Source organism: Sus scrofa, chromosome 2 (genome assembly GCF_054392235.1).
Source record: "Sus scrofa isolate SSC_HxYL_T2T_F1_AM1 chromosome 2, Sscrofa_HxYL_maternal_Yorkshire_Landrace_v2.0, whole genome shotgun sequence".
In the NCBI taxonomy this organism is placed as follows: Eukaryota; Metazoa; Chordata; class Mammalia; order Artiodactyla; family Suidae; genus Sus; species Sus scrofa.
In genome coordinates, this window is record NC_139384.1 from 67,910,737 (window position 1) to 67,936,837 (window position 26,101).

The following is a 26,101-nucleotide window of genomic DNA, read 5'->3' on the forward strand; positions in this document are numbered from 1 at the left end:
CTATTCACATGGGCCAATTTCCATAGAAACCAGGAGCCTTCTGGGAAAGGGTTTGAGCTGATATCAAGGACAGAATTCACTCTTCAGTCTAGAAGAGATGAATGACAAGCAGGGGGTTGGGGGCTCCAAGAGGAAAGAGGGTTTCCTAATGTGTGGGCTGGAGCCCACCAGAGGCTTGAGGCTGCCCTGACCCTGACTGGGCTATGCAGGTTGTTCGAGCTGCCAGGTGACCCCAACATGGCTCCCAGGGTGAATGCAGAGAAGAAGAGCTGGGGTGTGCCAGGTACTGCTGCCTGGGGACTCCCCAAAAACACTTGTGGGGATGGGCACTGGGGGTGGCAACAGTGATGCCCATCTCACAGATGGAGAAACTGAGGCTAAGAGAGGGAAGGCGGGCTGCCAGGGAGTGAGGACCTTGACGTGCTCAGCCAGGAGAGGGTAGGACAGTTCTCCTGGGGTGAGTCAGGTGCTGAAGCTAGACACTGGGTGTCTCCCATGTGCCCAGCTCTGCTCCCACACCCCTTGGAGGGGGCTCTCTCCCCTCCCCATTCCCCATAGGATCAAATCAAGGCTCAGGGAGGTTACATCACCAGCTCAAGACCACAGAGCTGAGGTGGATGAGATAGTGGGCACCCCAGCCCCCTCAAGGCAACGCACATTCAGAAACAGTGACCTTGTTCATAGATCCCAAGTCTGAGGATGACCCCGGCAGCCCACCCCTCTGAGGTGACAGTGAATCATGTTTCCCAGGTTGTTTCCCTTTGCTTTCCTCAGCAAACCCATGGCCGCCCCAAACATGCACCCCACCCCAGTTCCTTGGAGCCACTGGCTGCAGCCCCTATGCCCCACAGCTATGGAATAGACTCCTCCATTGTTCAACCAACAGTTTTATTACCAGGCAACACTGGCTTGCCTGGGACACAGAGTGACAAACAAGCCTTGGTCCCTGCCCTCTGTTCAGCACAGCCAGGCATCTGTGATCCATTTCACAAGTGAGAGAAACAGTAGTAGGAGTGAGAACGGGCATGTAGCAACAGAAGTGGGATCCCTGCCCTGCTTTGAGGTTGGCCAGTATGGTTTCCCTATTTCAGGCAGACCTTTGGCCCTAAGCAATGTTCAGGGACCACTTCTACTAGGAGGCGGTGTGGGGTAGGGCGGCACAGAACAAATGATCCTGATGCTTGCAGCGGTGAGGGGACCAGCATGCAGGGAGGCTGGGAACCAGGGGCTGCTTTCTGCTGTGTAGGTGCCTCCCTGATGCTCCCTTCCCACTCTCTGGCCAACACTTGGTACCCATCAGAAAACACCTCTTGTTGATGGGGGAGAGAATCTAATCCTGCCCCCACCCCAACCCTGAACTGTTTCTGAGTCACGTGACTCACCCAGAGTCACAGCTCAGCCTGAGCCTGGGGTCATGGTGCCAGGTTGCCCTTCTGGCCAGTCCACAGCTCTCGGAGTTCAACGTGGCAGCCCAGGTCCCGCAGGGCGGCCTTGGCCACGTCCTCACAGTCACGGTGGGCGGCACGGGCCTGAGAAATGAGGGCCTCAGCCCCCAGGTCCAGGATGGGCTGTGAGAAGGCTTGCCTGCGGGCCACCAGGTTTCGTATCAGCATGCAGGCCTGTTTCTAGAAGGGAGAACAGAAGATGGCTGGCTGTGAGCTGGCAGGGGGCTGGGGCACTCGAGGATGGTCCACACTGACCTTGGGATCCTCAACATAATACAACATGACTGCAGCCAACATTCAGCAGGGGCTGATGCTATGACTCATCAGGCTAGATTCATGCCTTCACTTCATCCTTGTGGAAGTCCTGGGAGGCAGGACTAATCCTCCCATCTCCCAGGTGAGGAGACTGAAGCTCAGGATAGCCAAGTGCTTTGGTGAGTGTGGCTGATCCCTCAGGTTTGGGACCCAAAGTCTCCAAGCAATATCCCCTGATGCTGGCAAGAGCCTGGCCAGGTGGCAGGGGAGGAGGGCAGGGAGACAGTGAGAAGAGTGGGGTTGTACTCAGGGTCCAGCTGTCAATTATAGTGTTACTCATCCAGTCAACATTTGTGCTCTGTGTATCTGCCCAGAGTGGGTGCTGAGAAGCATCCCACCATGGCGTCCACCACCAGTGAGACAGCAGACGAGAAGCAGGTGAGTGTGAGGACCTGCCTGGCCAGAGTGGACAGGAGACGGGCCAGCCAAGGAAATAGCATCCTGGAGGAGGGACCAGCAAGAACGAAGGCCTGGTATGTCTCAGGACTGACAAGGAGGCCCCTGTGCCGGGAGGGTATGAAAAGTGGGAGGCAGGGAGCGCCCTGGGGGCCACTACAGGGAGGAGTGTAGGTTTCTGGTAGGGCTGTGCCTTGCCCTGTCTACACTTCAGCTTTACTGACTCCACAGCAAGGTGTGGACAGCGGTTTCACACACAAAACAAAAAGCAGCAAGAGTTTCCTTCGTGGCTCAGCAGTTAACGAACCTGACTAGGATTCATAAGGACAAGGGTTCGATTTCTGGCCTCGCTCAGTGGGTTGGGGATCCGGCGTTGCCGTGAGCTGTGGCATAGGTTGCAGAAGTGGCTCGGATCCTGAGTTGCTGTGGCTGTGGCTCAGGCCAGCAGCTGTACCTCTGTTTCGACTCCTAGCCTGGGAACTTCCATATGCTGTGGGTGCAGCCCTAAAAAAAAAAAAAAAAAAAAACCCAAAACACACAAAGCAGCAGCCTAAGGTAGGGCAGGGAACCTTCCCCAAACCTCAGGAGATCCCCATCTGCTAGTCCCCCCCAATATCCCTACTCCTTCCCCCCAGATCTCCCTAAGAGACTGTCAGGAATGGAAAAGATAAAATGCAAGAAGAGAAAGGAGGAGTTCTCTAGTGGCCTAGTGGTTAAGGGTCTGGAATCGTCACTGCAATGGCAAGGATTTGATTCTTGGCCAGGGAACTTCTGCATGCCTTGGGTGTGCCAAAAAAAAAAAAAAAAAAAAAAAAGCCAAGGAACAGGAAAGGAGAAAACAGTGGGCAGAATTCAGCATTTCTGGAGGTGGGAAGTAGGTGTAGGACATCAGGGGCTAAGAAAGAAGAAGACCATGAAGGCTTAATTCATGATGGGGATGGAACAGGGACGAAGAGGCTCTGCATCCTACACCAAACCCTCCTAACCTGCATTCTGGCCTCTTGCCCGACCTGCCCACCAGGCTCCTGTCTCCTCTTCCTGTCCCAATGCCTACCTGAACGCCAGCCTCCTGCGGGTGTGCCTTCATGGCCTGCAGTGCAGCCAGGGCCCCACCGCCCTCCATGATGACCCGGCTGTTCTCTGGTTTGCGCAGAGCCAGGACACACAGGGCTGCGCAGCTCTGCTCACACACCTGTGGGGTGGGTCACAGGGATGGCTGAGGGGAGGCAGACAGACTCCCACCATCATCAGCTCCCCAGGTGAATGCCCTGCAACCTCACCTGGACAGACCACTGTCAGCCTGTATGTGTAAAACTGGACCAGAAATAACAGAAATGATGCCAGGGTACATCATCCAAGCTCTTGGGGTGACATTCTGGCCCCAGGTTCCTTGCTTGCCCCCACCCTAGCCCTCACTCACCCTGCCCCCACCCCCTTTTCTTTTCTTTTCTTTTCTTTTTTTTTCTTTAACTTTGTTAGGGCTGCACCTGTGGCATATGGAAGGTCCCAGGCTAGGGGTTGAAGCGGAGCTGTAGCCGCTGGCCTACGCCACAGCTACAGCCACGCTGGATCCTCAACTCACTGAGGGAAACCAGGAATCAAACCCACATCCTTACGGATCCTAGTCGGGTTCGTTAACTGCTGAGCCATGAAGGGAACTCCCCGCCACTCTCTTACTCACCCTAGACCTGGCCCTGCCTCAGATGGGAAAGACCCCTGTGTAGATGTAGATACTGATCTGGGACTCCAGCCATACTGCCTCACCTCACATGTCCCCCCACCCCCATCCTGCCCTTAAGTGCATACCTGGGGACTGGCCAGGTGCCGAGTCATAGCGGCCACAATGGACTCTGTTCCGCCAGCACGCACAATGGCATCCTTCACATCATCGTTGCCTGCAATGGCCCTCAGTGCACTCAGCACTTGCTTCACAAGGTCCTGAATGGGGGCAACACACGGGTCACCTCCAGCTCCCTTCTTCTAAGCAGCACTAACTACTTGGTTTCCAGATTGTGGCAGGGGGGTCTCAAGGGAGGATCTGGGGCTGCTTTAACGTCTGCTCTCTGAACAACAAGTGGCAGGGAACAGCAGGGCTGTCACTTGCTATAAAGAGAAGGCAGGGGAAGCTCCAGGAGGTGGATCTGGAGGCTCTGGCCACCTGTATCCAGGCCAGGGGTTTGGATGACTTTGCTACTCCCTCCACCCCCCACCACCACTGAAGGGCATGTGGCTCAGGCCAGCAGCCACAGCACAGGTGGGCCTCACTCCAGCATCACACATCTGAGCTGGGGTCAGTGCCAATCTCTGACCACCCACTCTGCTCCTCCCGCTCCTGGTTGAAAATTCAAAGGTGCTAAAGTACAGTGAGAGGGGGCGGGTGGGTTTGTTTTCCCCCTAAACTTTAAAGTTCCTTCTCATGGGTCAACTGAACTTTGATTCTGGGCTCAGTAGCCAGGGCCAGCATGTTCTGACTCAGCCTGCGTGGCTGAGCAGGGCCCAAAGGGACAGAATTCACTGCCCGTCCCCCTCCCACTCCTCCCCGCCCCATGTCGAGAGAAATGACCATTGGAAACTTGGGCAAGGGGACTTTGCCCCTTAAGACAACTCTGGATGCCCACCTGGTGGTCATTGCAGTCCGCGAGCAGGGCCACCAGGACGTTGAGGCCCCCAAGGTCGACAACCTCCTGGCAGAACTCATTGCGGACAGCCAGGCGGGACAGGGTGCTGCAGAGCTCACTCAGGATGCTGGGGTTGTCAGGGAATGCTGCAGAGAGGGAAGAAGGAACCGCCGGGATGAGGCGGGGGCGAACCAGCCTCGGCTCAGAGCCAGCTGTCCTGGGAGAAATGGGAATCCTGAATTCCACTCCACCAGGGAAGCCGGGCCACTTTTCCTGGCAGGATGCCCACCTGCATTAGGAAGGCTCCAGTGAACCCCGGGGTGGGGTGGGGTGGTGTGGAGGTGGGGGGCCTGCATGGGCCTGTGGCGCCCCCTGCTGGCTGCCAGGGAAGATATGGGAATGTGTCTCCCCCTTTACCATGTCCCAGATAAATTCCAGACTAACTGATGATCTCGACTAAAAAAAGAAAACCATAAGAGTGCTAAAATAAAACATCTGAGACTATTTTTATGATCTTGGGTTGGGAATGACCTTTCTAAGTGCAACAGGACACCTAGAAGCTGCAGAGGGACATATGGATAGAGGTGACTGGGGCAAAATTGGACACAGATGCTGAGGATAAAGCTCAGAGGCACCAAGGAGGAGACGCCCAACTGAGACTGATGGTGGGGAGGAGAGGGTTAGGGCTCTGTGGCAGGAGTGGGGGAGTGGAGGAGTGCAGAGAGCCATGATGACACAGAGCTCAGTGATGGTCAGTTTGTATGTCCCTGTGGACAGGCCATTGCCTTTAATGACTCCATGAACACTACTCCGTGGAGGTATTCTCCAGATGTGGTAACATCTGTGACCTGCTGACTTTAAGTAAAAGAGATGACCCTTGATGGTCCGGGTGGGCCTCATCCAATCAGCTAAAGGCCTTAAGAAGGAAAATGAGGCTTCCCAGAGGAGGAGGAACTACCTGAGCCTCCAGCCTGCTTCACAGATTTCAGGCTCAAAAGCCCCACAACCAGTTCCTTGCAATAAACCTCTCTCTGTATGTACACACACACACACACACACACACACACACGTATATATCCTATTGGTTCTGTCTCTCTGGTAGCACCCTAACTGGTCTGAGCTCCTATAAATAAACACAGAAGATGCAAACTAACCCTAGGAAAAGCAGCCCAATTTTGCAGATGGTCAGGACCAGTTTTCGCCCTCTCTGGAGGTGTGGAGGGGAGTGTGAGGCAGGCCCACCTCCCCTGCCTACAGTGCCAGAGTCACACACATGGGCCTGGCCACAGAGCCACAGGGCAGGCTGGAAAGGGAAACTCCTTTCTCTAGCACTTTCTGTGCACCAGGCCCTAGTCAGGCCTTTTCCGGTAGATGCAGTGGACTAGGGACAGGGGCTTTCACACACAAACATCAGTGTTGTGACTGTGATTGGCTCATCAGAGTCACCCCTGAGTTAGGCACATGGACATGCAGAAGAACTGATGGCCAAGTGTAAACCAAGGTGTAAACTTCTGCCTGGGAGTGGCCATGGTGCCAGCAACACCCTCCTATCTTTGGGAGTCAACAGCCTTATTTTTCTCCTTGAGGAGCCACTCTTCTCCACTCTTAGTCTGTGTTATTGCACAGGGCTGAGCCCCCTCCCCAAATGGCTCTGAGATGAACATGGGACCTGGTCCTGGCCAGTGAGTGCTGGCTTGGAACTCTACTGGAACAACCAGGAGTAAGGACACTGCTCTGCTAGGGCTGCCATGCAGATAGGACCACACTGACAGACAAGCACAGCCTGGAACCAGCCATGCCTGAAGCAGTCATAACCCTCCCTGACTCTCACTCTTGCCACATTGGCTCCTACCTTTGGCAGCCTCAATGAGCACCTTCAAACCTCCATTCTCCTGCACAATCATCTTGGCATGGTCATGGGCATGGCCGAAGGGCACACGGATGTCATCATCAAAGGTCATGACCCGTAGGGCCCAGCAAGCCTCCCTGACCACATCAGCACAGTGCCTGTGCCGGGAAATGGCACCGGTCAGCAGGGGCAGCACACCAGCCTTCACCAGGCTCTGCCGGTTCTGCTCATGCTTTAGGCAGGCATGGCGCACACAACGGATCCCAGAGCTGGTCACATTGGCTGAGTCGGCATTCCTAGCCAGTGTGGCCACCAGCAGCTGCAGGCCCTGGGTGTCCAGGAGGTCAGGCTGGCCCTCAGTCAGGGCTGACAGGGCATTGAGGGCCTGGATCAGGAGGCCGGGGTCACCTGCTGCGGCCAACTTCCAGGTAGCAAGGAGGATGGGGTAGGCCCCCTTCTCGGCTGCCAGGAAGCGACAGGCTTTGTGCTGCTTGCATTGTTCACAAAAGCGGGCAAGGTGGGCTGATGCCTCCTGGGGGTGAGAGTGGGCCACGGACTCCTGCAGGTCATCCAGGGCCTAGGGAACAGAGGAGAAACCTCAGTGTCAGCTCAGTCCAAAGAGGGTCACAGTGACAGTGCTGCACCCCTGTGAGATTCCCTCCCTGAGATTTGGGCCTTGGCGGAAGTTCTGTGGCAGCTTCTACACCTGTTTAAGAGTCTTAAGCTTGAGGAATTCCCATCATGGCTCAGGTGCTAACAAACCTGACTAGCATCCATGAGGATGTGGGTTCAATCCCTGGTCTCGCTCAGTGGGTTAAGGATCCCTTGCTGTGAGCTGTGGTGTAGGTTGCAGATGTGGCTCAGATCCGTTGCTGTGGCTGTGGTGTAGGCTGGAAGCTACAGCTCCGATTCAACCACTAGTCTGAGAACCTCCATATGCTGTGGGTACAGCTCTAAAAAGACCCAAAAAAAAAAAAAAAAAGTATTAAGCTTGAGAGGCAACAGAGAGAGACTGGCCTCGCCATCTCAGTGTCCCTACCTAGGAGCTACAGACACGGTTGTTTTACCTATATTCAACTCTAAGCCCCTTGGGGAAAAATGTAAAATGAGTGAAGACAATTTGAACAGGACAGACAAGTCTAGCTTCCATTCAATGCCATGGCCTTAGGACCTGCCTCAGCTTGAGCTCAAGATGAACACATGCCCCTATAGCATATGACATCATTTGCATCCCAGCCCTAGGGAGGCTGGGTCTACAGATGCCATCAGCCCAAAGGGCTTTGATTTGGTCCTGATTGCCATGGAAGACAAGAATGCCTGTCGGTCAAGTCTCACTGAGTTCAGATTTGTAGATTTAACTGAGTATATGTTATGAAACAGACTAGTAAGAAATAGGTTAAAATCAGGAGTTCCTGTCATGGTGCAGCAGAAATGAATCTGACTAGGAACCATGAGGTTGCAGGTTCGATCCCTGGCCTCGATCAATGGGTTAAGGATCTGGTGTTGCCATGGTGTAGGCCGGCAGCTCCCATTAGACCTCTAGCCTGGGAATCTCCATATGCCACAGGTGTGGCTCTAAAAAAATAAATAAATAAAAATACATAAATAAATAGGTTAAAACCAGAATACGTTACTTGAATGGACATTTCTTTTTTTTTTTTTTGGCTGTGCCTGTGACACATGGAAATTTCTAGGCCAGGGACTGAACCCATGCCAGGCTGTAACCCAGGCTGATACAGTGACAATGCCGGGTCTTTAACCCACCATGCCACAACAGAACTCCTGAATAGACATTTCTTCAAAGATAACACAGATGGCCACTAAGCACATGAAAAGATGCTCAACATCACACAAATCATTACAGAAATGCAAATAAAACCCCACAACATGACATCATCACACCCATTGAAGTGGCTACTATTAAAAAAAACCCCAAATGAATAGAGAATAACAAGTGTTGGCCAGGACTTGGAGAAATTGGAACCCTGTTGCCCGGGTGGTGGGAAAATAAAATGGTACAGTTGCTGTAGAAAGCAGTACAGTGGTTCCTCAAAAAATTAAACCAAGAGATCCAGCAAGAGATTCCACTTCTGGGTACATAACCAAAAGAACTGAAAGCAGAGTCTCAAAGAGATGTTTGCCCACTCATATTCACAGGATTATTACTACTAATTTTTTTGGCTTTTTGTTTTAAATTTTTGGCCACATCCATGGCATGCAGAAATTCCCAGGCCAGGGATCAAACCGGTGCCACAGCAGTGACCTGAGCCACAACAGTGACAACACCAGTTCCTTAACCTGCTAGGCCACCAAGGAAATCCATCATCAGCATTTTTTGTTTGTTTTGTTTTGCTTTTTTGCTTTTTAGGGCCACACCCGTGGCATAAGGAAGTTCTCAGGCTAGGGGTCAAATCGGAGCTGCAGCTGCCAACCTACACCACAGCTCACGGCAACGCCAGATCCCCAACCCACTGAGCGAGGCCAGGGATCAAACCCACATTCTCATGGATAGTAGTTGGATTCGTTTCCATTGCACCACCATGGGAACTCCCTCAGCAGCATTATTAATAGCAATCAAAAAGCAGAAGCTACCTAAGTGTCCATCAGTGGATGAACGGATAAGCAAAATGTGTATTAGGAGTTCCCTTGTGGTTCAACAAGTCAATGATCTCGGGTAGTCACTGCTGTGGCTCTGGTTACAGCTGTGGTGCAGATTCAATCTCTGGCCCAGAAACTTTCACGTGGTACAGGTTCCATCTCTGGCCCAGAAACTTTCACATGCTGCAGGTGCAGCCAGGAAAAAAAATGTGAGAGTTCCCCTGGTAGCTCAGTGGTACCGAACCTGTTTGGTATCCATGAGGATGTGGGTTCAATCCCTGGCCTCGTTCAGTGGGTAAGGATCTGGCATTGCCATGAGCTTGGTCTCAGACATGGCTCAGATCCCATATTGCTATGGCTGTCGCGTAGGCTGGCAGCAACAGCTCCAATTAGACCCCCTAGCCTGGGAACTTCCATATGCTGTGGGTGCAGCCCTAAAAAAGACTATATACATATTTTATACATATATATGTAATCACACAATGAAATATTATTCAGCCATAAAAGGAAGGAGTGGCTCATCGGGTTAAGAACCCAACTATTAACCATGAGGACGCAGGTTTGATCACTGGCCTTGTATGGTTGGTTAAGGATCTGGTGTTGCCACAAGCTGCTGCATAAACCACAACTGTGGCTCAGATCTGATCCCTGGCCCGGGAACTCTGTTATACCGCATGGCAGCCAAAAGGGAAAAAAAAAAAGGAAGGAAATTCTGACAATACTACCACATGGATGAATCTTGATGACATTATTCTAAGTGAAATAAACCAGTTACAACAGGACAAGTACTGAGGGAGTCCCCTTAGGTTCACACCCAGGGCCACCTCCTTTATCCTCCTCTTTTGTCACTATGCTTTCTGGCTGCAAGGTGAGTCATTTTTTTTTCCCTTTGGATCTCAATTTTACCATCTGTTAAATGGGGATAACAACCCATCAGAAAACCAGGGATAGAGTTCCCACCGTGGCACGGTGGCTTGGGTTGCTGCTGAGGTCCAAGTTCGATTCCTGGCCCAGCGCAGTGGGTTAAAAGGATCCAGTGTTGCCACAGCTGTGGCTGGGATTCAACCCCTGGCCTGGGAACTTCCATATGCTGTGAGTGTGGCCATAAAATAAAAAAAATTCAAAAAAAGCAAGCAAGCAAACAAGCCAGGGATGACACGATCTACTTCAGGTTTGCTTAAGTGCTACAGGGATAGGCTGTAACATGCCAGTAAAGAGTTGGTGCTCAATAAGTGACAGCCTTGGTGTCCCCAACGTGGCTCAGCGGTAACGAACCCAACTAATATCCATGAGGATGCGGGTTTGATCCCTCGCCTTGCTCAGTGGGTGGGGGATCCAGCATGGCTGTGAGCTGTGGTATAGGTCACAGATGCGGCTTGGATCTGGTGTTGCTGTGGCTGTGGCATAGGCCAGCAACTATAGCTCTGATTGGACCCCTAGCCTGGGAACCTCCATATGCCACGGATGCAGCCTTAAAAAGACAAAAAAGGAGTTCCCGTTGTGGCGCAGTGGTTAATGAATCCGACTAGGAACCATGAGGTTGCGGGTTCGGTCCCTGCCCTTTCTCAGTGGGTTAACGATCCGGTGTTGCCGTGAGCTATGGTGTAGGTTGCAGACGCGGCTCGGATCCCACGTTGCTGTGGCTCTGGCGTAGGCCGGTGGCTACAGCTCTGATTCGACCCCTAGCCTGGGAACCTCCATATGCCGTGGGAGTGGCCCAAGAAATAGCAAAAAGACAAAAAAAAAAAAAAAAAAGTGACAGCCTTACTATGATCCCACTCTTGTCCTGGGATTCCTGTTGATTTTTTCTGAGCAAACTCAGTAGGCAGGAGACCACAGAGGGGCTCCTTCAAGTCATCCTTCACCTCAACACCAGGACAAACATGAATGCTGTCCGCCCCTCAGGCCCCAAGTGCTAGCCACTCCCTGTCCATCCCATCAGCTCCAATCTCAGAATGTGGCACTTGGGTGGGAGGGCAGAGCAAGGTGGCCCCCCAAGAGGCCCTCAGGCATGGACTCAGGAAGCTTTGGCTGCAAACTTAGGCTCACCTGTGCTCCCTGGGCAGGCTCAGATCTTCTAAGTCTGTGCCTGCCATTTGGGAACAAGGAAAGAGGTGCCCCCGACAGAGTTTTGGGGTGACATGGGCCCATACCTGTAAGACCCATGTGGGCTGCCCTCTCCTACCTGCAGGATGTCATGTATAGGCTCCTGGGCTCCATCTGCAGACACCTTCGGCGTCATCTTTACAATGTTGCTCAGATCAACCCCTGCGGCAGAGGGGGGAGTTAGGAAACAAGTGGCAGCCATCACCCCTATAGGCCTGAGTCACACAGCATATCTCTTCAGCTGGGACCACCCTACTCTGGAGGCCGTCAGAGATCTGCCCAGCTCCCTACCCTACCCCCGCCCTCTTGGGCAGGGCCCAGCAGCCACTCCCATACCAGGATGCAGGGCAGGGTCTTTGCACCTTAGCCCCGTCCAGTCAAAGGAAGCAGAGGACTTGCGAGGCTGCACAACAGCACTGCAGTAAGGGACACACTCTGTCTAGTGGGCTGAGAGGGGAGGGGAACCCATGGCCTTCTCCCTGGGGGCTCCCATTGTTCTTCATCCAGGCGGCATCTCAGCCCTTACCGGCACACCCAAAGGAAGCCCCCACTGTGCAGAACACATCTAAGTGCCCCTCCAGCTCCTATCCAGTGTCTATACCCTACTCGGTGCCCAAGAGGCCAGCTTCTGACCTCTAAAGCTGGATCCCAGGGCTCCCTTGCCCTCCAGCATCTGAGTGGGCTTGACCAATGGGAAGCGGGACTTGAGATCAGGGGCAGGAGTGGGAGGGCAGTGTGTTCATTTCCAGCTTCCTGTCTCTGCCTCTGTCAGGTGACCTTCATCCCCAGCTATAGCCTGTTGTGGAGCGGGGAGGTCCTGGATGTGGCTGGCAGGGTCTCCTAACTTTGCCCACACTATCGCGGAGAATTCCCTCTTAACTGCTCTCCTCCACGGCCCAGCCTGCGAATGCCACCTGGTGACCAACATTCCTTCTGCCTCCATGAACACAAGCTGGGGTGCAGGTGGGGCAGGGAGGTAGGTGGCCCTGTTTCTTGGGAGGTGGTCAAGAAAAGTCTCTTCAGGAGTTCCTGTAGTGGCACAGTGGGTTAAGAACCTGATTAATATCCATGAGGATGCAGGTTCAATCCCTGGCCTTGCTCAGTGGGTTAGGCATCCAGCATGGCCGTGAGCTGTGGTATAGGTCACAGATATGGCTCGGATCCAGCGTGGCTATGGCTGTGGTGTAGGCCAGCAGCTGCAACTCCAATTTGACCCCTAGCCTGGGAACTTCCCTGTGCGGCAGGTGTGGCCTAAAAAACAAAAAAAGAAAAAAGAAAAGTCTCATCAAAGAAGTGACAGTGTAAACGAGACCCACTTTGAAGGACCCAGCCCTTGGATGTCAGGGTGAGGTCCAGGCAAGTAGAGTGTGGGCAGCACTGAGGTGGGAGTGGGTGGCCAGCTGCCTGGGGCAGAGTGCAGAGAGGGGACAGGGCCAGGCCTGTCATGCTAGGAGAGATGGCGTCAGGGCAGGACATCACTCCTGCAGGTTAAGAGCTGTAGACTGGAGGCGACTGTGTGGCAAAGAGCCCGACCATCGCTGAGACCAAGCTCCACTGCCCTACCTTGTGATTCAAACTGCTTCACAGCCTCTTTCACTGCCTCCTCTGGCCCCATCTCAAACTCCTCGATGTTCTCACGAACAGCCGCATCAAAGGTCTCTTGAGTGATGCGTTTGGAGGCCATCTTTAGCTCCTCCGTGTGCGGCCAAAGGTGCCCAACAGATGCTCCCAAGCTGAGAAGGTGAGAAGAAAGCTTCATTGAGGGTGAGATGGCAACTGAGAACCTGGCTACCATTTAGGGAGCAGCTACAAGGGGCCAGAGCCTAAAACCATCCTGGAAAAATTCTTATGACCTGAGTCACAGGAAAGGGTGATATCTCAATACCCACAGAATGTCTAAAAGTACAGAAGAGGCAGGTAGTACACCAGATTTTACTTAAGAAATGGAGAATGGTGGCGTTCCCATCTTGGTTCAGTGGTTAACAAACCCGACTAGAATCCATGAGGATGCAAGTTCTGTTCCTGGCCTCACTCAGTGAGTTAAGGATCTGGCGTTGCTGTGGCTGTGGTGTAGGCTGGTGTCTACAGCTCCGATTCAATCCCTAGCCTGAGAACTTCCATATGTAGAAAGCATGGCCCTAAAAAGCAAAAAAAAAAAAATTGTAACGTGACAATGGGTGGACAGTATCTAGGCCCACTGTGTGATTTCAGGTCAACAAAAGAGAAACACAACTAAACTTGCCCCCCAACAAGCACAAAATGCACTTGTGAAGTCATCTTGCTGAAAACTCAGACCCAAATCTCAGTCCATCTTGCTGAATGCCAGCCCATATGGGATTTAGCAGTTAAAATGTAGCTAATACAATCGAGAGACTGAATGTACGTTGTTGTTATTTTTTTTTCTTTTTAGGGCCACACCTGTGGCATATGGACGTTCCAGGGCTAGGGATCAAATCAGAGCTACAACTGTCAGCCTATGCCACAGTCATGGCAACAACAATCCAATCCACATCTGTGAACTACATTGCAGCTTGTGGCAATGCCAGATCCTTAACCAAGTGAGCGAGGCCAGGGATCAAACCTGCATCCTCATAGATACTATGTTGGGTTCTTAACCTACTGAGCCGCAACAGGAACTCCTGAATGTACTTTATTTTTAGTTCATTTTAATATAAATAGCTACGTGTGATGAGTGGCTGCCATACTGAGCAGCAAGATTCTAGAGCTGTTGACTAGTTTATAGGAAATTGAGGACAAAGAGACAAGTCAACCAATATCAGAGGGATATGATCTGCAAAATCCCCACAAAGGAGGCAGCCTCAGCTACAGGAAAAATACCTAGGGCTTTCAACAAATAAACCACAAAAACAATGAAAAGGCTTGGGGGTCCTTCAATAGATGAACGGACAAAATGTGGAGTGTCCATACAATGGAGTATTATTCAGCCATAAAAAACAAAGCCCTGACGCATGTTACGATGTGAACGAACCTCCAAAACACACTGACTAAGAGTCAGGATTCATATAGCCCACAATGTTGTATGAACCCATTCATACGAAATGTCCAGAACAGGCAAATCCACAGAGATAGAAAGTAGATTAGTGAGTGGTTGCTAGGGGCTGAGGGGTGAACAGGTAGGGGACTAGGGAATGACTACTAATGGGTACAGGGTTTCCTTCTGAGGTGATAAAAATGTTCTGGAATTAGTGGTTAAGCAACTTTTAATCACTACAGAATTCCCATTGTGGCTCAGTGGAAAAGAGCCTAACTAGTATCCGTGAGGATGCAGGTTCAATCTCTGGCTTTGATCAGTGGGTTAAGGATCTGGATGTGATCTGTGGTGTAGTTCAAAGACACAGCTCAGAACCTGATTTGCTGTTTCTGTGGCTATGGTGTAGGCTGGCAGTTATAGCTCCAATTTGACCCCTAGCCTGAACTTCCATATGCCGTGGGTGCAGCCCTAAAAAGACAAATAAACAACGCCCCCCAAAAAAAACCCCAAGTTGCACGCTTCACGTGGGTGAATATTATGGTATGCAAACTACAGCTCAATGAAAAAGTTCTCTTTGGAGTTCCTACTGTGACACACTGGGATTGGTGGCATCTCTGGAGCACAGGGATGCAGGTTAGATCCCTGGCCCAGCAAAGTGGGTTAAGGATCCGAGGTTAAGACCACAGCTCAGATCTGATCCCTGGCCCAGGAACACAACATGCCATGGGGCAGCCAAAAAAGAAAAAAGAAAAATAAAGAGAAAAGTACTCTTCTATTTAAAAATCAAAAACAATTGGAGTTCCCATTGTGGCTCAGCGGTAATGAACCCAACTAATATCTATGAGGATACGGGTATAATTCTTGACCTTGCTCAGTGGGTTAAGGATCCAGCATTGCCATGAGCTGTGGTGTAGGTCACAGACACGGCTTGGATCCAGTGTTGCTATGGCTATGCATAGGCCAGCAGATATAGCTCTGATATGCCCCCTAGCCTGGGAACTTCCATATGCTTCAGGTGTGGCCCTAAAAAAGCAAAAATAGGTAAGTAAATAAATAAAATAAGAAAATAAAAAACCAAGTTCTCAAATCAAATAAAAAAATAAAAAACAAGGAGTTCTAGTTGCAGGGCAGTGGAAATGAACTTGACTAGTTCTAACCCTAGTTGTTAACCCTAACCTTAACCCTAACCCATGAGGATGCAGGTTCGATCCCTGGCCTTGCTTGTGGGTTAAGGATCCGGCATTGTCATGGCGGTGGAGTAGGTTGGTTTGGATTCGACCCCAGGCCTGGGAACTTCCATATACCGTGGGAGCAGTCCTAAAAAGCAAACAAAACAAAACAAAAAACCCCACAAACATTACTTTAAAAAAATAAAAAACAAATGGAAAACTTTATAAGTCAACTATACTCGAATAAATTTTTTTTAAAAAAAGAATAACTTAAAAAAAAAAAAGGGAAATCCAGCACAGGTACACACTGGAGTGCAAGGGATAGTATCAGTAGTTACATGACCCAGCACCTTGGACAGTGCCTTTTCCTTTAGGAGGTTGGGGACAGATCATAGAGTTAAATGAGACAAAAGCTTCAGTAAAAGAACCAGTGATCTTGACAAGATGGTCACCAGGGTGCAAGCAGTTTGTTAACAGCTAATATCTGCCACTCATTCTCTCTCTTCTTTTATCTTTTTAGGGCCGCACTCGAGACTAGGAGTCAAATCAGAGCTACAGCTGCACAGCCATAGCAACTCGGGATCCAAGTCACATCAGCTCCCGGCAATGCTAGATCCTTAACCCACTGAGTGAGGTCAGGGATCAAACCTACATCCTCATGGATACTGGTCAGGTTCTTAACCTGCTGAGCCACAACGGGAACTTCCACCCTCTCTTTGTAGTGAGGAGGGACCAGCCTCAGGCCAAGAGCCTAACAGAGGTTAACAACTTTTAAAATTTCATTTGTTTTATTATATCTACCTTGTTTATTGCAGCAAAACTACATTTCATATCTTGGAATTATGTCAAGTTTTCACTTAAAATACATCACTTCTTAGAGTTCCCGTCATGGCTCAGCGGAAACAAATCTGACTAGCATCCATGAGGATGCAGGTTCAATCCCTGGCCTTGCTCAGTGGGTTAAGGACCAGCGTTGCTGTGAGCTGTGGTTTTAGGTCACAGACGAGGCTCAGATCCCAAGTTGCTGTGACATAAGCCCTAGCCTGGGGAACTCCATATGCCACGGGTGCGGCCCTTAAAAAAAAAAAGACCAAAAAAAAAAAAAATCACTTCTTCTTTTTCATTTGGGGCTGCACCGGAGGCATATGGAGGTTCCCTGGCTAGGGGTCCAATCAGCTGTAGCCAGCCTTCGCCAGAGCCACAGCAACACAGGATCTGAGCCTCGTCTGTAACCTACACCACAGCTCACAGCAACACTGGATCCTTAACCCACTGAGCAAGGCAGGAATCAACCACATCCTTATGGATACTAGTCAGTTTCATTAACCACTGAGCCACAATGGGAACTCCACATCACTTCTTACAAGAAGAGTACAAGGTGTGCTGTATAGGGTACACACAGAAGGGTCTCTTACTTCACCAATTACCATTTTGCCATGTTAACTTCTCTACATGAGTGAGTGAGTGCCTATGAGAGTGTGACATATACATCGGCTGAAAGCACTCTCCAGGCATTCTTCAGATCCCTTCCCTCCTGCAGATGTCAGCATGACTCTCCCGAAAAAAGGATTATAAATTCACAGAATGACTGAAATTTAACACAAGAAATTTAACATGGATACAATACTGTTTTCTAACATACAGTACATGATGGATTTTCTTGATTGTTGTAATATTGCCTTTTAAGACAGTTTGTGTTTTTTTCTGGTCTTGGGTACCATTCCAGAATTATGCATCACCAAAAGCACAGAAAGTGTGTTAGGAGGACAAAGGCACAGCGGGTACTAGGACAGTGACATGGGAATGTGAAAATTTGGGCCATGTGAGAAACAAGCCACTAAAGCCCTCACTTCTCTTTGTGGAGGTAGCACAGGATGTGAGTATTCCATCTGTGTTTGTGTAGATACTTTGGGCGGGGGTAGGGGAGGGAGGATAGTCTCCAGGATCAGCCAGGGGGGCTCAAATTCCAGGCCCTCCACTTAACCTCACTATTGGTCAAATCTCTCATGTGTGACGCAGGAACAAGCACAGAATCTACCTCATAGAGGTGCAGTGAAAATTCACACAATCAGTTCCTACAAAGCACTAAGAACAGGACTTAGCACAGAGCTCAATAAACATCAGTTAGCTGTTCTTTTCCTTTGTTGCTTAAGAAGTAATTCAGCCAGTTCATGGGGGGCGGGGCACCAAACATCTTCCCTCACTCCCTCACAGACATCCCCCCTCTCTATTCCCGTGAAGAATCAGGGAGCCTGGTTACGGGTTGTTAAGACTTTCCAAGATCAAAAGTGAAGGAAAAGCTTAAGGATGTTCTGTTTTAAGATAAAGAGTTTCTGGAGTTCCCTTGCAGCACAGCTGGTTAAGGATCTGGGGTAGTCACTGCAGCGCTCAGGTTGTTTCTGTGGTGCAGTCCCATCCCTGGTCCGGAAACTTTCTTTTTTTTTCTTTCTTTTTTTTTTTTTGTCTTTTTGCTATTTCTTGGGCCGCTCCCGCGGCATATGGAGGTTCCCAGGCTAGGGGTCTAATCGGAGCTGTAGCCACCAGCCTACGCCAGAGCCACAGCAACGCTGGATCCGAGCCGCATCTGCAACCTACACCACAGCTCACGGAAGCGCAGGATCGTTAACCCACTGAGCAAGGCCAGGGACCGAACCCGCAACCTCATGGTTCCTAGTCGGATTCGTTAACCACTGCGCCATGACGGGAACTCCTGGTCTGGGAACTTTCACTTGCTGTGGGTGGGGCCACACACATACAAAAAAGATAAAAAGTTTCTCGTGGGGAACCTGGACTGTTGGTAGTGGAGAGTTCCTGGTCAGCTTTGAGGGGTGGGAACTTCTGGGCTGAGTGCTGCTAGAGGGACCCTGCTCCTGGCTCAGCCATCAGACATTGCTTTCATCACCCTGGCCATGCTTCAGACCAAATGCGCCAATGGTGAGTGGCCTTTCCATCACAGAAGCACAGCCCTAAAGGGAACATCACTGCGTCTACTTTAAGGATGAAGAATCTGAAGTTCAGAGAAAGGAAGAACCTGCTGCAGGTCCACAGGCAGTAAGAGGCTTGGATAGGACCCTATCACCCTTTCCTGTCTCGTTAACACCTTCCCTCCACCTGGGTCCTCTGCAGAGCTCCCACCAGTCCTCCTAGACTGCCTCTTCCTGGGAACCTTCCCTGACCACTCAGACAAAGCCGGTGTACTTTTGGCTCCTTCTGCCCCAAGAACTTCCCTCTGTCCAGACTTAAGAGCCCTGAGCTGCAGGGGTCAGTGTTTGGCTCTGGGACCAGCCCTTAGGCCAGACCTTCAGGGTCCCCTAGATCCAGCCCAGCGCTGGGAGCCAGACTGAAAGTTCAGATCTTGGAGTTCCCATTGTGGCTCAGTGGCTAACGAATCCAACTAGGAACCATGAGGTTGCGGGTTTGATCCCTGGCCTCGTTCAGTGGGTTAAGGATCCGGTGTTGCCGTGAGCTGTGGTGTAGGTCGAAGATGTGGCTCAGATTCCACGTTTCTGTGGCTCTGGCATAGGCCAGTGGCTACAGCTCCAATTAGACCCCTAGCCTGGGAACCTCCATATGCCACAGGAGCGGCCCTAGAAAAGACAAAAAAAAAAAAAAAAAAAAGAAAGAAAGACAGAAAGACAGAAAGACAGACAGACAGACAGACAGACAGACAGAAAGGAAAGAAAGTATAGATCTGGAGCTTATGAGAAAGATGGTGCCTGGGAATGGTCACCTGGGAGCCACCTGGGGAATAGCCTCAGCCAGAAGAGGAGAGACAAAGCATTACCAGCTCTGGTACTGCATCCAAGGCATGTTAGGGGGAAGGGAGTCATCAAGGCTCCCAACTGACAGCCAGCTTCCCTTTTAAAGCCACAGTTCTGCTTATCAAAAAAACTGTCCTGATGAGCCAAGGACTCTGCATGATTCCTCTCCCTTCACCTGCCACACCCACCCTGGTTCAGGTGGCCTCACCTGCTTTCTCCCTGCCATACCCAGAGCCTCTACTCTCCACAAGGCAGCCAGAGAGAGACTTGAAAGCTCAGGGACCACCTCACTCACCTATTCAAAATTCTGCAGTGGCTTTCCAACCTTTGAGAACAAGACCCATGAGTTCCCTGGTGGCCTAGCAGTTAAGGATCCCATGTTGTCATTGCTATGGCTTGGGGCACTGCTGTGGCAGCGGGAGTTCTATCCCCGGCCCAGGAAGTCCCGCATGCCATGGGTGCAGCCAAAACCAAAACCAAAACCAAAGCCAGTCTCCTTACCAGCACTTTTCCTACCGGGACCTTCTCACCTGTGCTTCCCTGCTTCTTTCTCATTCTTCCCAGCTATCCAAGGGACAGCCTTCATAATCACTCTGGTCAAAGCATCCCCCGCTCTCCCATCACATCACTCTTTTATAATTTTAACATTATCTCAACATGGAGCGAAATAGTTCATTTATTTATTTGCTTTTGCTGTCTAGCCTCCTCCCCCAATGAAATTTAACTGCATGAGAGCTGGAGCTCCTTTTGTTAAACACCTTCCTCCATCCCCCCACCCCCACCAGCCTAGCATGGGGACGGACATGCAACAGTCACTCAGTACATATACAGGTGCTGAAAGAATGAATAAATGAAAAGAAAGCGAAAAGCAAGGAAGTGGGTAATTTTGTCTCCTGGCGGCTTCCGTAACAGTCTTTCATTACCCAAAACCAAGTCCTTGAAGGCCGCGCCACGGTCACTAGTCCGACCCCACGGCGTCCACTCCCTGCCTTGCGCGCGAGGGGGCTCGGCAGTCGCCACTTCTCACCCGGTCTTCCCGGCCACGTGGGAAAAGGGTGGGGTTCGCGGCTGTCACCAGCTGCAGCGCCGCTGGTCCCTTTCGGCCGCCGTACGCGCGCAGGCGCGCTGGCGCCGCCTCGCCTCGGCCCCTCTCAGCCTGGAGAACCGCTCCCTGGGTGACCAAGGGTGATCGCGGGTACAGGTAAGGCCAAGAGAGCCAACAGGTGTGAGGCAGCGGCGTCTCTGCCACCTTTTCCGGCCTGCTTCCCGTTACCGCCGCCGCCGGCAGACAAATTTTTTTGCCTCGGGAGTATCCGCCCCGAAGACCAGGCAGTGCGCCTGCGCAGAAGGGTTTGGCGACCGCTGCCTGCGTCCGTGCATCCCGGCTCGGTGGCGGCCTGCGCCTGCGCGGCGCGGCGCTGCGGAGACCGTTGGCTCATTTGCATGTCCCCGCCTCGCGCGGTGGCGGCGGCGGGTGAGGAGCCTGAGGCGGTGGCGGGGGCGGCTCCGCGCGCGGTGGGCTCGGGGTGAGGCCCGGGCCCGGGCGTCGTCTGCGGGTGGACCCCGGGGTGGTGGGGCTTGGGCGCAACACCGGGAACCCTGGGTCCCCGCGATGGCGCAGCGGGCTCGGCCCTTGGGCTGCGCGGCGGCCGCGTCAGCCTGGGGGGCGGTCTGCGGCCTCCCGGGCCTGACGCCCCCTTTTCTTCATCTTCGGAGGCTGAGAGGAGGCGGGCCGCTCCCGAAGGGGTTTATTCGTTCGTTCATTCATTCAGCCTGAGCCTGGAACAGCCCCTCTAGTGGGACAGTAACGGCGGCGGGTCGCTGAATTCGGCTGTTTGCTTTTTTTTTTTTTTTTAACCGATTCCATCCCCACAGCAACTCCTCATCATGAGCTGCCCATTCTATAGGTGGGGAAGTGGAGGCTCAGAAAGGTTAGGTCACTTGAATTGATCCCGGGCCACCTGGCCGGGAGACCCTCCCCTTCGATAGCACAGAGCAAGGGGTGCCTCAGAAAAAGGGCTGAAGGATGGGAAAAGGAGGTGATGATTATAAGAAATGAGTATAAGGCAGAAACAAGTTTGGGTTTTGAGGTTGGAGATTTCAAGATGGAAGGGATATCTTGGTGGTAAAGGACATTGCTACTGGATTCCCCTGTTTTGTTTTTCAGTCTTTTTCTACTCAGCCTTTAGGGCTTTGTCCCCACCACCAGGGCCCTGTGTGCCAGGTTCCAGTCTGGGCTACCTGACCTTGCATGGGTCACTGAGTCTGAATTTCCCTTTTGCATTTTTGTATAATTTTATTCATAATAGGACCCACTTCTTTCCTGGGTTGGTGTGAGAAGTAAATGGGCTTGTGGGATTCCCTCCCCTGCAGCAGGACCTGGCACAGAGTAAGCTCTGTCAGTAGGTCATTGTCACTGGTCAGGGACTTCTCCACTCACTCACTGAGAATTCTCTGTCAGAGGGGAAGTCTGCTCTCAGAGTTTCTTTGCTCTGTCTGTGAAATGGGAAAACAGAAATGGGAAATATCACATCTTCCCTAACCACCATTTGCAAGGTTAGGTTTGTCCCTGCTCCCCTACACTGTTGTGTTCAGTTTTATGTATTGCTTCGTGCAGTCCTTCAGTAACCCCAGGAGACAGGACTGCTTTTATAGAGCTGCTTTTAAGGGATTCTGAGGAAATGAGCTTAGAGAAGCAAAATAAATTGTCCGAGATCAACATGCTTGTCTTGCTCCTTCTCAGCTAACACACACCTCTGAGGTTCATGAGGGCAGAGCTCTTCTTAAAATAATCCAGCCTCCCTTTGAAATACCATGTCAGATTATGGATTATTGCCTTTTACTTTGAGGATTAGGTAAAATAGAGCAGGCTCTGTGAGCATTAGTTGTCACTCCTAGTGTCTTTTTTCCCCTTCTTACTGCAGGTCAGAGAAACATGGCAACAAGGAGAATTGCACAGGAGACTTTTGATGCTGTATTGCAGGAAAAGGCTAAACGATATCATATGGACCCCAGTGGTGAGGCTGTAGGTGAAGCTCTTCAGTTTAAAGCTCAAGGTAAACTGAACTGCTTATTTTGAGGGGCTGGAGGGGATGGGGCCTGTGTTTAGGGTCAGAGCAAGAGGATTTCAATGCTTTGGGCAAAATGCAAAAGAGCCTGCCTTCGTATTTGTTAAGAGAAGATAAAATTTTTTCCTGGTCCACTTGCCAATTCATTATGTAGAAGGAAGTATTGTTATTATTTGGAGCTTCTTCTCTCCGGGCACTGGCCCCCAACTAAAGAGGGTCCTTAAATCAATCTTCTGGCTCTGTACCCACCATAGCTACCCTGCTACCCAGGTTTGAACTTCTTTTTTTTTTTTTTTTTTTTCCCCTTTTCTTTAGGGCCATACCCACGGCATATGGAAGTTCTCAGGCTAGGAGTCCAATTGGAGCTGTAGCTGCTGGCCTACGCCACGGCCATAGCAACTCAGGATCTGAGCTGCGTCTGCGACCTATACCATAGCTCATGGCAATGCTGGCTCCCCGACCAGCTGAGTGAGGCCAGAGATCAAACCCGCATCTTCATGGATACTAGTTGGATTCATTTCTGCTGAGCCACAACGGGAACTCCAAACTCATGTGGATTATTGCAATAATCTCCTTCTGAAAGATCTTTTCGTTTCTGGCTTCATTCCCCTCAAATTTGCTCTCCCCACAGATCTATTAATGTCAGTCTTGCTGGGCCAAGGCTCTGCTTGGACTTTTGGGGCTCTGCATTTTAGGTTTACATCTTCAGACATGTGCAGGAGCAGCAAGGTAACTGGTGTGTGCAAGACAGAGGGGCGTGGGGGCTGTGGAGCTGCTGAATGTAGGCTCTGCTTGAAAATACTCCCTTTGCAAAGTTTTGAAACATCATGCCAGCAAAATAAAAAATGGTGCCCACACAGGTTGCAGGACAATGTGGGGGTCTCCCATGGCACCCGAGGCTCCCAGCCCCACTCCCTTGCCTCAGGCCTGTTTGTTGTGAATCCCTCATCCCAGCTCTGCATGGTTAATTCCCTCACCTCAGGCACTAAGACCCAGTTCACAGGTGCCTTCTCCCAGGAGGTCCTAGTAGTCCTTAAGATTGATTTTACACAGTATGCTTGCTCCTGTGCTGTGGGCTGGCATCCTCCAGGCCTCCTTTGGGCCTGTACTGCTTGCTGCTGCACCAGTTGGTGAGCCAGCCTCAGCATAGAAGAGGCTTCCTCAGTGTTGGCTGGATGAGTCTTGAGTGCTTAGGGTAGGGATAACTATTGTTAGGTGTTTTGAACCTGGAGAAACTGAGGCTCAGAGGCTGTTTCCAGCTTCTGAGTTTTCAGAAATTAATGAGTAGCACACAAAACATTCCTGTTACAAAAAAATTAGAAAAATTAAGTAGTTAAAAATAGGATGTGACAAGCCTGTTTGTAGCTTCCTTATCCCTCAAAAGTAATCATATTTGTGGTATTGTGTATATCCTTTAATTCTTTTAGCCATTTATGAATCGTGAATAATTATGTGTTTATATATATATGTACATATACACACATGTATGGAAATTTAAATCTTGTTTATTTTTACCTAGAGACCCAAACACCAATACATATCTTAGTTATCTCAAGAAAGTTCAAAGGACGGGGAGACTTTGAAACCAGTAGGATGCTAGATGATTCTGGGACCATCTCTTTGTCACAAAACTGCGAGGTCCATTGGTCAGCCTTTCTCTGTGTCTCTGCTCTACTCTGCACTTTTCTCATGCCTTGTAAACCAAGTCTTTGGAAGATCCTGTTGTGCAGAATCCAGCCACCACCCTATCTCTAATGCTACTGCCCTAGCCACAGCATCAATAACCATCAATACTGGATTATCTCAGTGGACTTCTTGCTGGAACATCAACATTCACTCTTTTTTTTTTTTTTTTTTTTTTTTTTTTTTTTGCCGTTTCTTGGGCTGCTCCTGCGGCATATGGAGGTTCCCAGGCCAGGGGTCCAATCGGAGCTGTAGCTGCCAGCCTACACCAGAGCCACAGCAACGTGGGATCTGAACCGATTCTGTGGCCTACACCACAGCTCACGGCAAAGCCGGATCCTTAACCCACTGAGCAAGGCCAGGGATCGAATCCGCAACCTCATGGTTCCTAGTCGGATTTGTTAACCACTGCGCCACGACGGGAACTCCAGCATCCACTCTTGTTCCTTGTGGTCTGTTCCCCATACAGCAACCAGTGAGGTTGTCTCTTTGCTCTAAACCCCCTAAGGCTTTCTGTCTCATTCAGAGTAAATGCCAGAGTCCTCTTAAGGGCCTGGCTTGCTCTGGTATCTGCTCCCTTCTCTTTGCATCTGCTGTTGTAATAGTTCCCTAGTTTTGCTGCACATAAGAATCATTTGGGTTTTTTTAAAAAAAAACCATAATGCCCAGGTCACACCTCAACCTGATTAAATCAGTATACCTGAAGGTCCCCAGGAACTTCAATGTACAGCAGAGTTTAGGTCCTGCTTCCTTACCATTTTGCCCCTCCTTCCCTCTGTTCTATTCTGGCCACAGTTGTCCCCTACTCATCTTACCTCAGGGCTTTGTCCTCACACTCCCTCTACCTGGAAGGCTTTCCCCATAACTGCACGTTCTGGCTCTGCACTTCAGGCCTCTGCTACTCAGATACGTTGTTGTCAGAGCTGCCCACCTTTACCAGCCTGTCTAAAAATGGTTTTCCCTCTTCACGTTCCCACCTGCTTGATATTTCTTATTGGCACTTTTATTATATCTGAAGGATTTTTTGTTAATTGTTTGACTTCCTCAACTGACAAGTCCAGGAAAGTAGGGACTTCGTTGTCGCCTTTCCCTGCTGTAACTTCAGTGCCTAGAGCAGTGCCTACATACAATAGATGCTTAGTAAGTACTTGTTGGACAAATAAACTTGGATTTATACAAAGCCTTAGCTTCCTGTGGCCTTTCGGCCTATCTCTACTTCTTGGCTTCTCTCTCTCCCTTTTTCTTTTTCTTTTCTTTCCTTTTTTGCTTTTTAGTGCTGCAGTTGCGGCATGTGGAAGTTCCCAGGCTAGGGGTAGAAATGGAGCTACAGCTGCTGGCCTGCACCACAGCCACAGCGACATGGGAACCAAGCCGCATCTGCCACCTACACCACAGCTTCCGGCAATGCTGGATCCTTAACCCAGTGAGCAAGGACAGGGATCAAACCCTCATCCTCATGGTTTCTAGTCGGGTTCATTAACCACTGAGCCATGAAGGGAACTCCCTCCGTTTTCTTTTTTTCCCCCCATGATCTCTCTCCCTTTTCTTTACATTTGACTTTCCAACTAGATGGTAGATTCTGTTTCAAAAGCTAGAAAGTAAGAAAGGCACTCTGTGCAAAGTCTCCCTGAGGCCCACTGTGGGTGTTCCCGTACAGCTGTAGTTTACTTCTATTCCTAGCTTCTTACAGTTTCTTTGCATGAATGAGCAAATGCAAATATAGTTTCCTATTTTCCTCATTTCTACACAGAGGAGGACAAAAGCACACACTGTGCAGTTTCCACTGTGGCCTCTGTTGTTGCTTGTTTAACTTCTGCCTTCCCTCTTATTTGCCTCAATCTCTGTTTTTTCAGGTATTGGTTGGCTCAGTGGACCTTTCCAAGGGAGCTATCAGCCAACTTTGGGTCAAGTGCTTGGCCAAGGCCCAGGCAGATGTGGTGGGGGCAGTGTCAGATGTGGCACCAGCCTCAGAGGCACTGTGGGCCAAGAGTTCCTCGTAGGAAGCAGGAAAGGCAGGCAGCCTCTAGAAAAACTGTCTGTTCTGTGAGACAGACAGTTGTGTGATAGAAGTAGAAATACGTAAGTGTTCTGTTTGCAGTAA

General features: G+C 50.6%; 2 protein-coding genes across 59 annotated transcripts in view; one reads left to right on the forward strand and one right to left on the reverse strand.

Annotated features, from left to right (window-relative positions):
• Positions 1-869: 869 nt before the first annotated feature.
• On the reverse strand, positions 870-20,598 carry ARMC6 (armadillo repeat containing 6). Of its 10 annotated transcripts, none has more exons than NM_001243930.1 (8): positions 20,277-20,542; positions 12,891-13,060; positions 11,407-11,489; positions 7,032-7,200; positions 4,775-4,920; positions 3,963-4,094; positions 3,211-3,348; positions 870-1,625 (listed from the first exon to the last, which is right to left on the reverse strand). In NM_001243930.1, exons 2-8 carry the CDS (start codon positions 13,009-13,011, stop codon positions 1,413-1,415), a joined length of 1,002 nt encoding a protein of 333 aa, NP_001230859.1. In that variant the 5' UTR covers positions 13,012-13,060; positions 20,277-20,542; the 3' UTR covers positions 870-1,412.
• The window catches only part of SUGP2 (SURP and G-patch domain containing 2), a 37,653-nt gene continuing 31,923 nt past the window's right edge, over positions 20,372-26,101 (forward strand). For 19 of the 49 annotated variants that reach the window (XR_014837354.1, XR_014837356.1, XR_014837355.1 and 16 more), the window contains exons 1-2: positions 20,710-20,775; positions 22,174-22,305. Coding sequence is in view for 19 of the 49 variants with exons in the window: in XM_085012180.1 (XP_084868306.1) it covers positions 22,185-22,305 (121 nt within the window). In the remaining 30 variants the exon portion in view is untranslated. Of the gene's footprint in view, positions 21,181-22,173; positions 22,306-26,101 lie in introns of all 49 variants that reach the window. The other 30 variants (XR_014837350.1, XR_014837352.1, XR_014837351.1 and 27 more) reach the window with 3 other exon arrangements.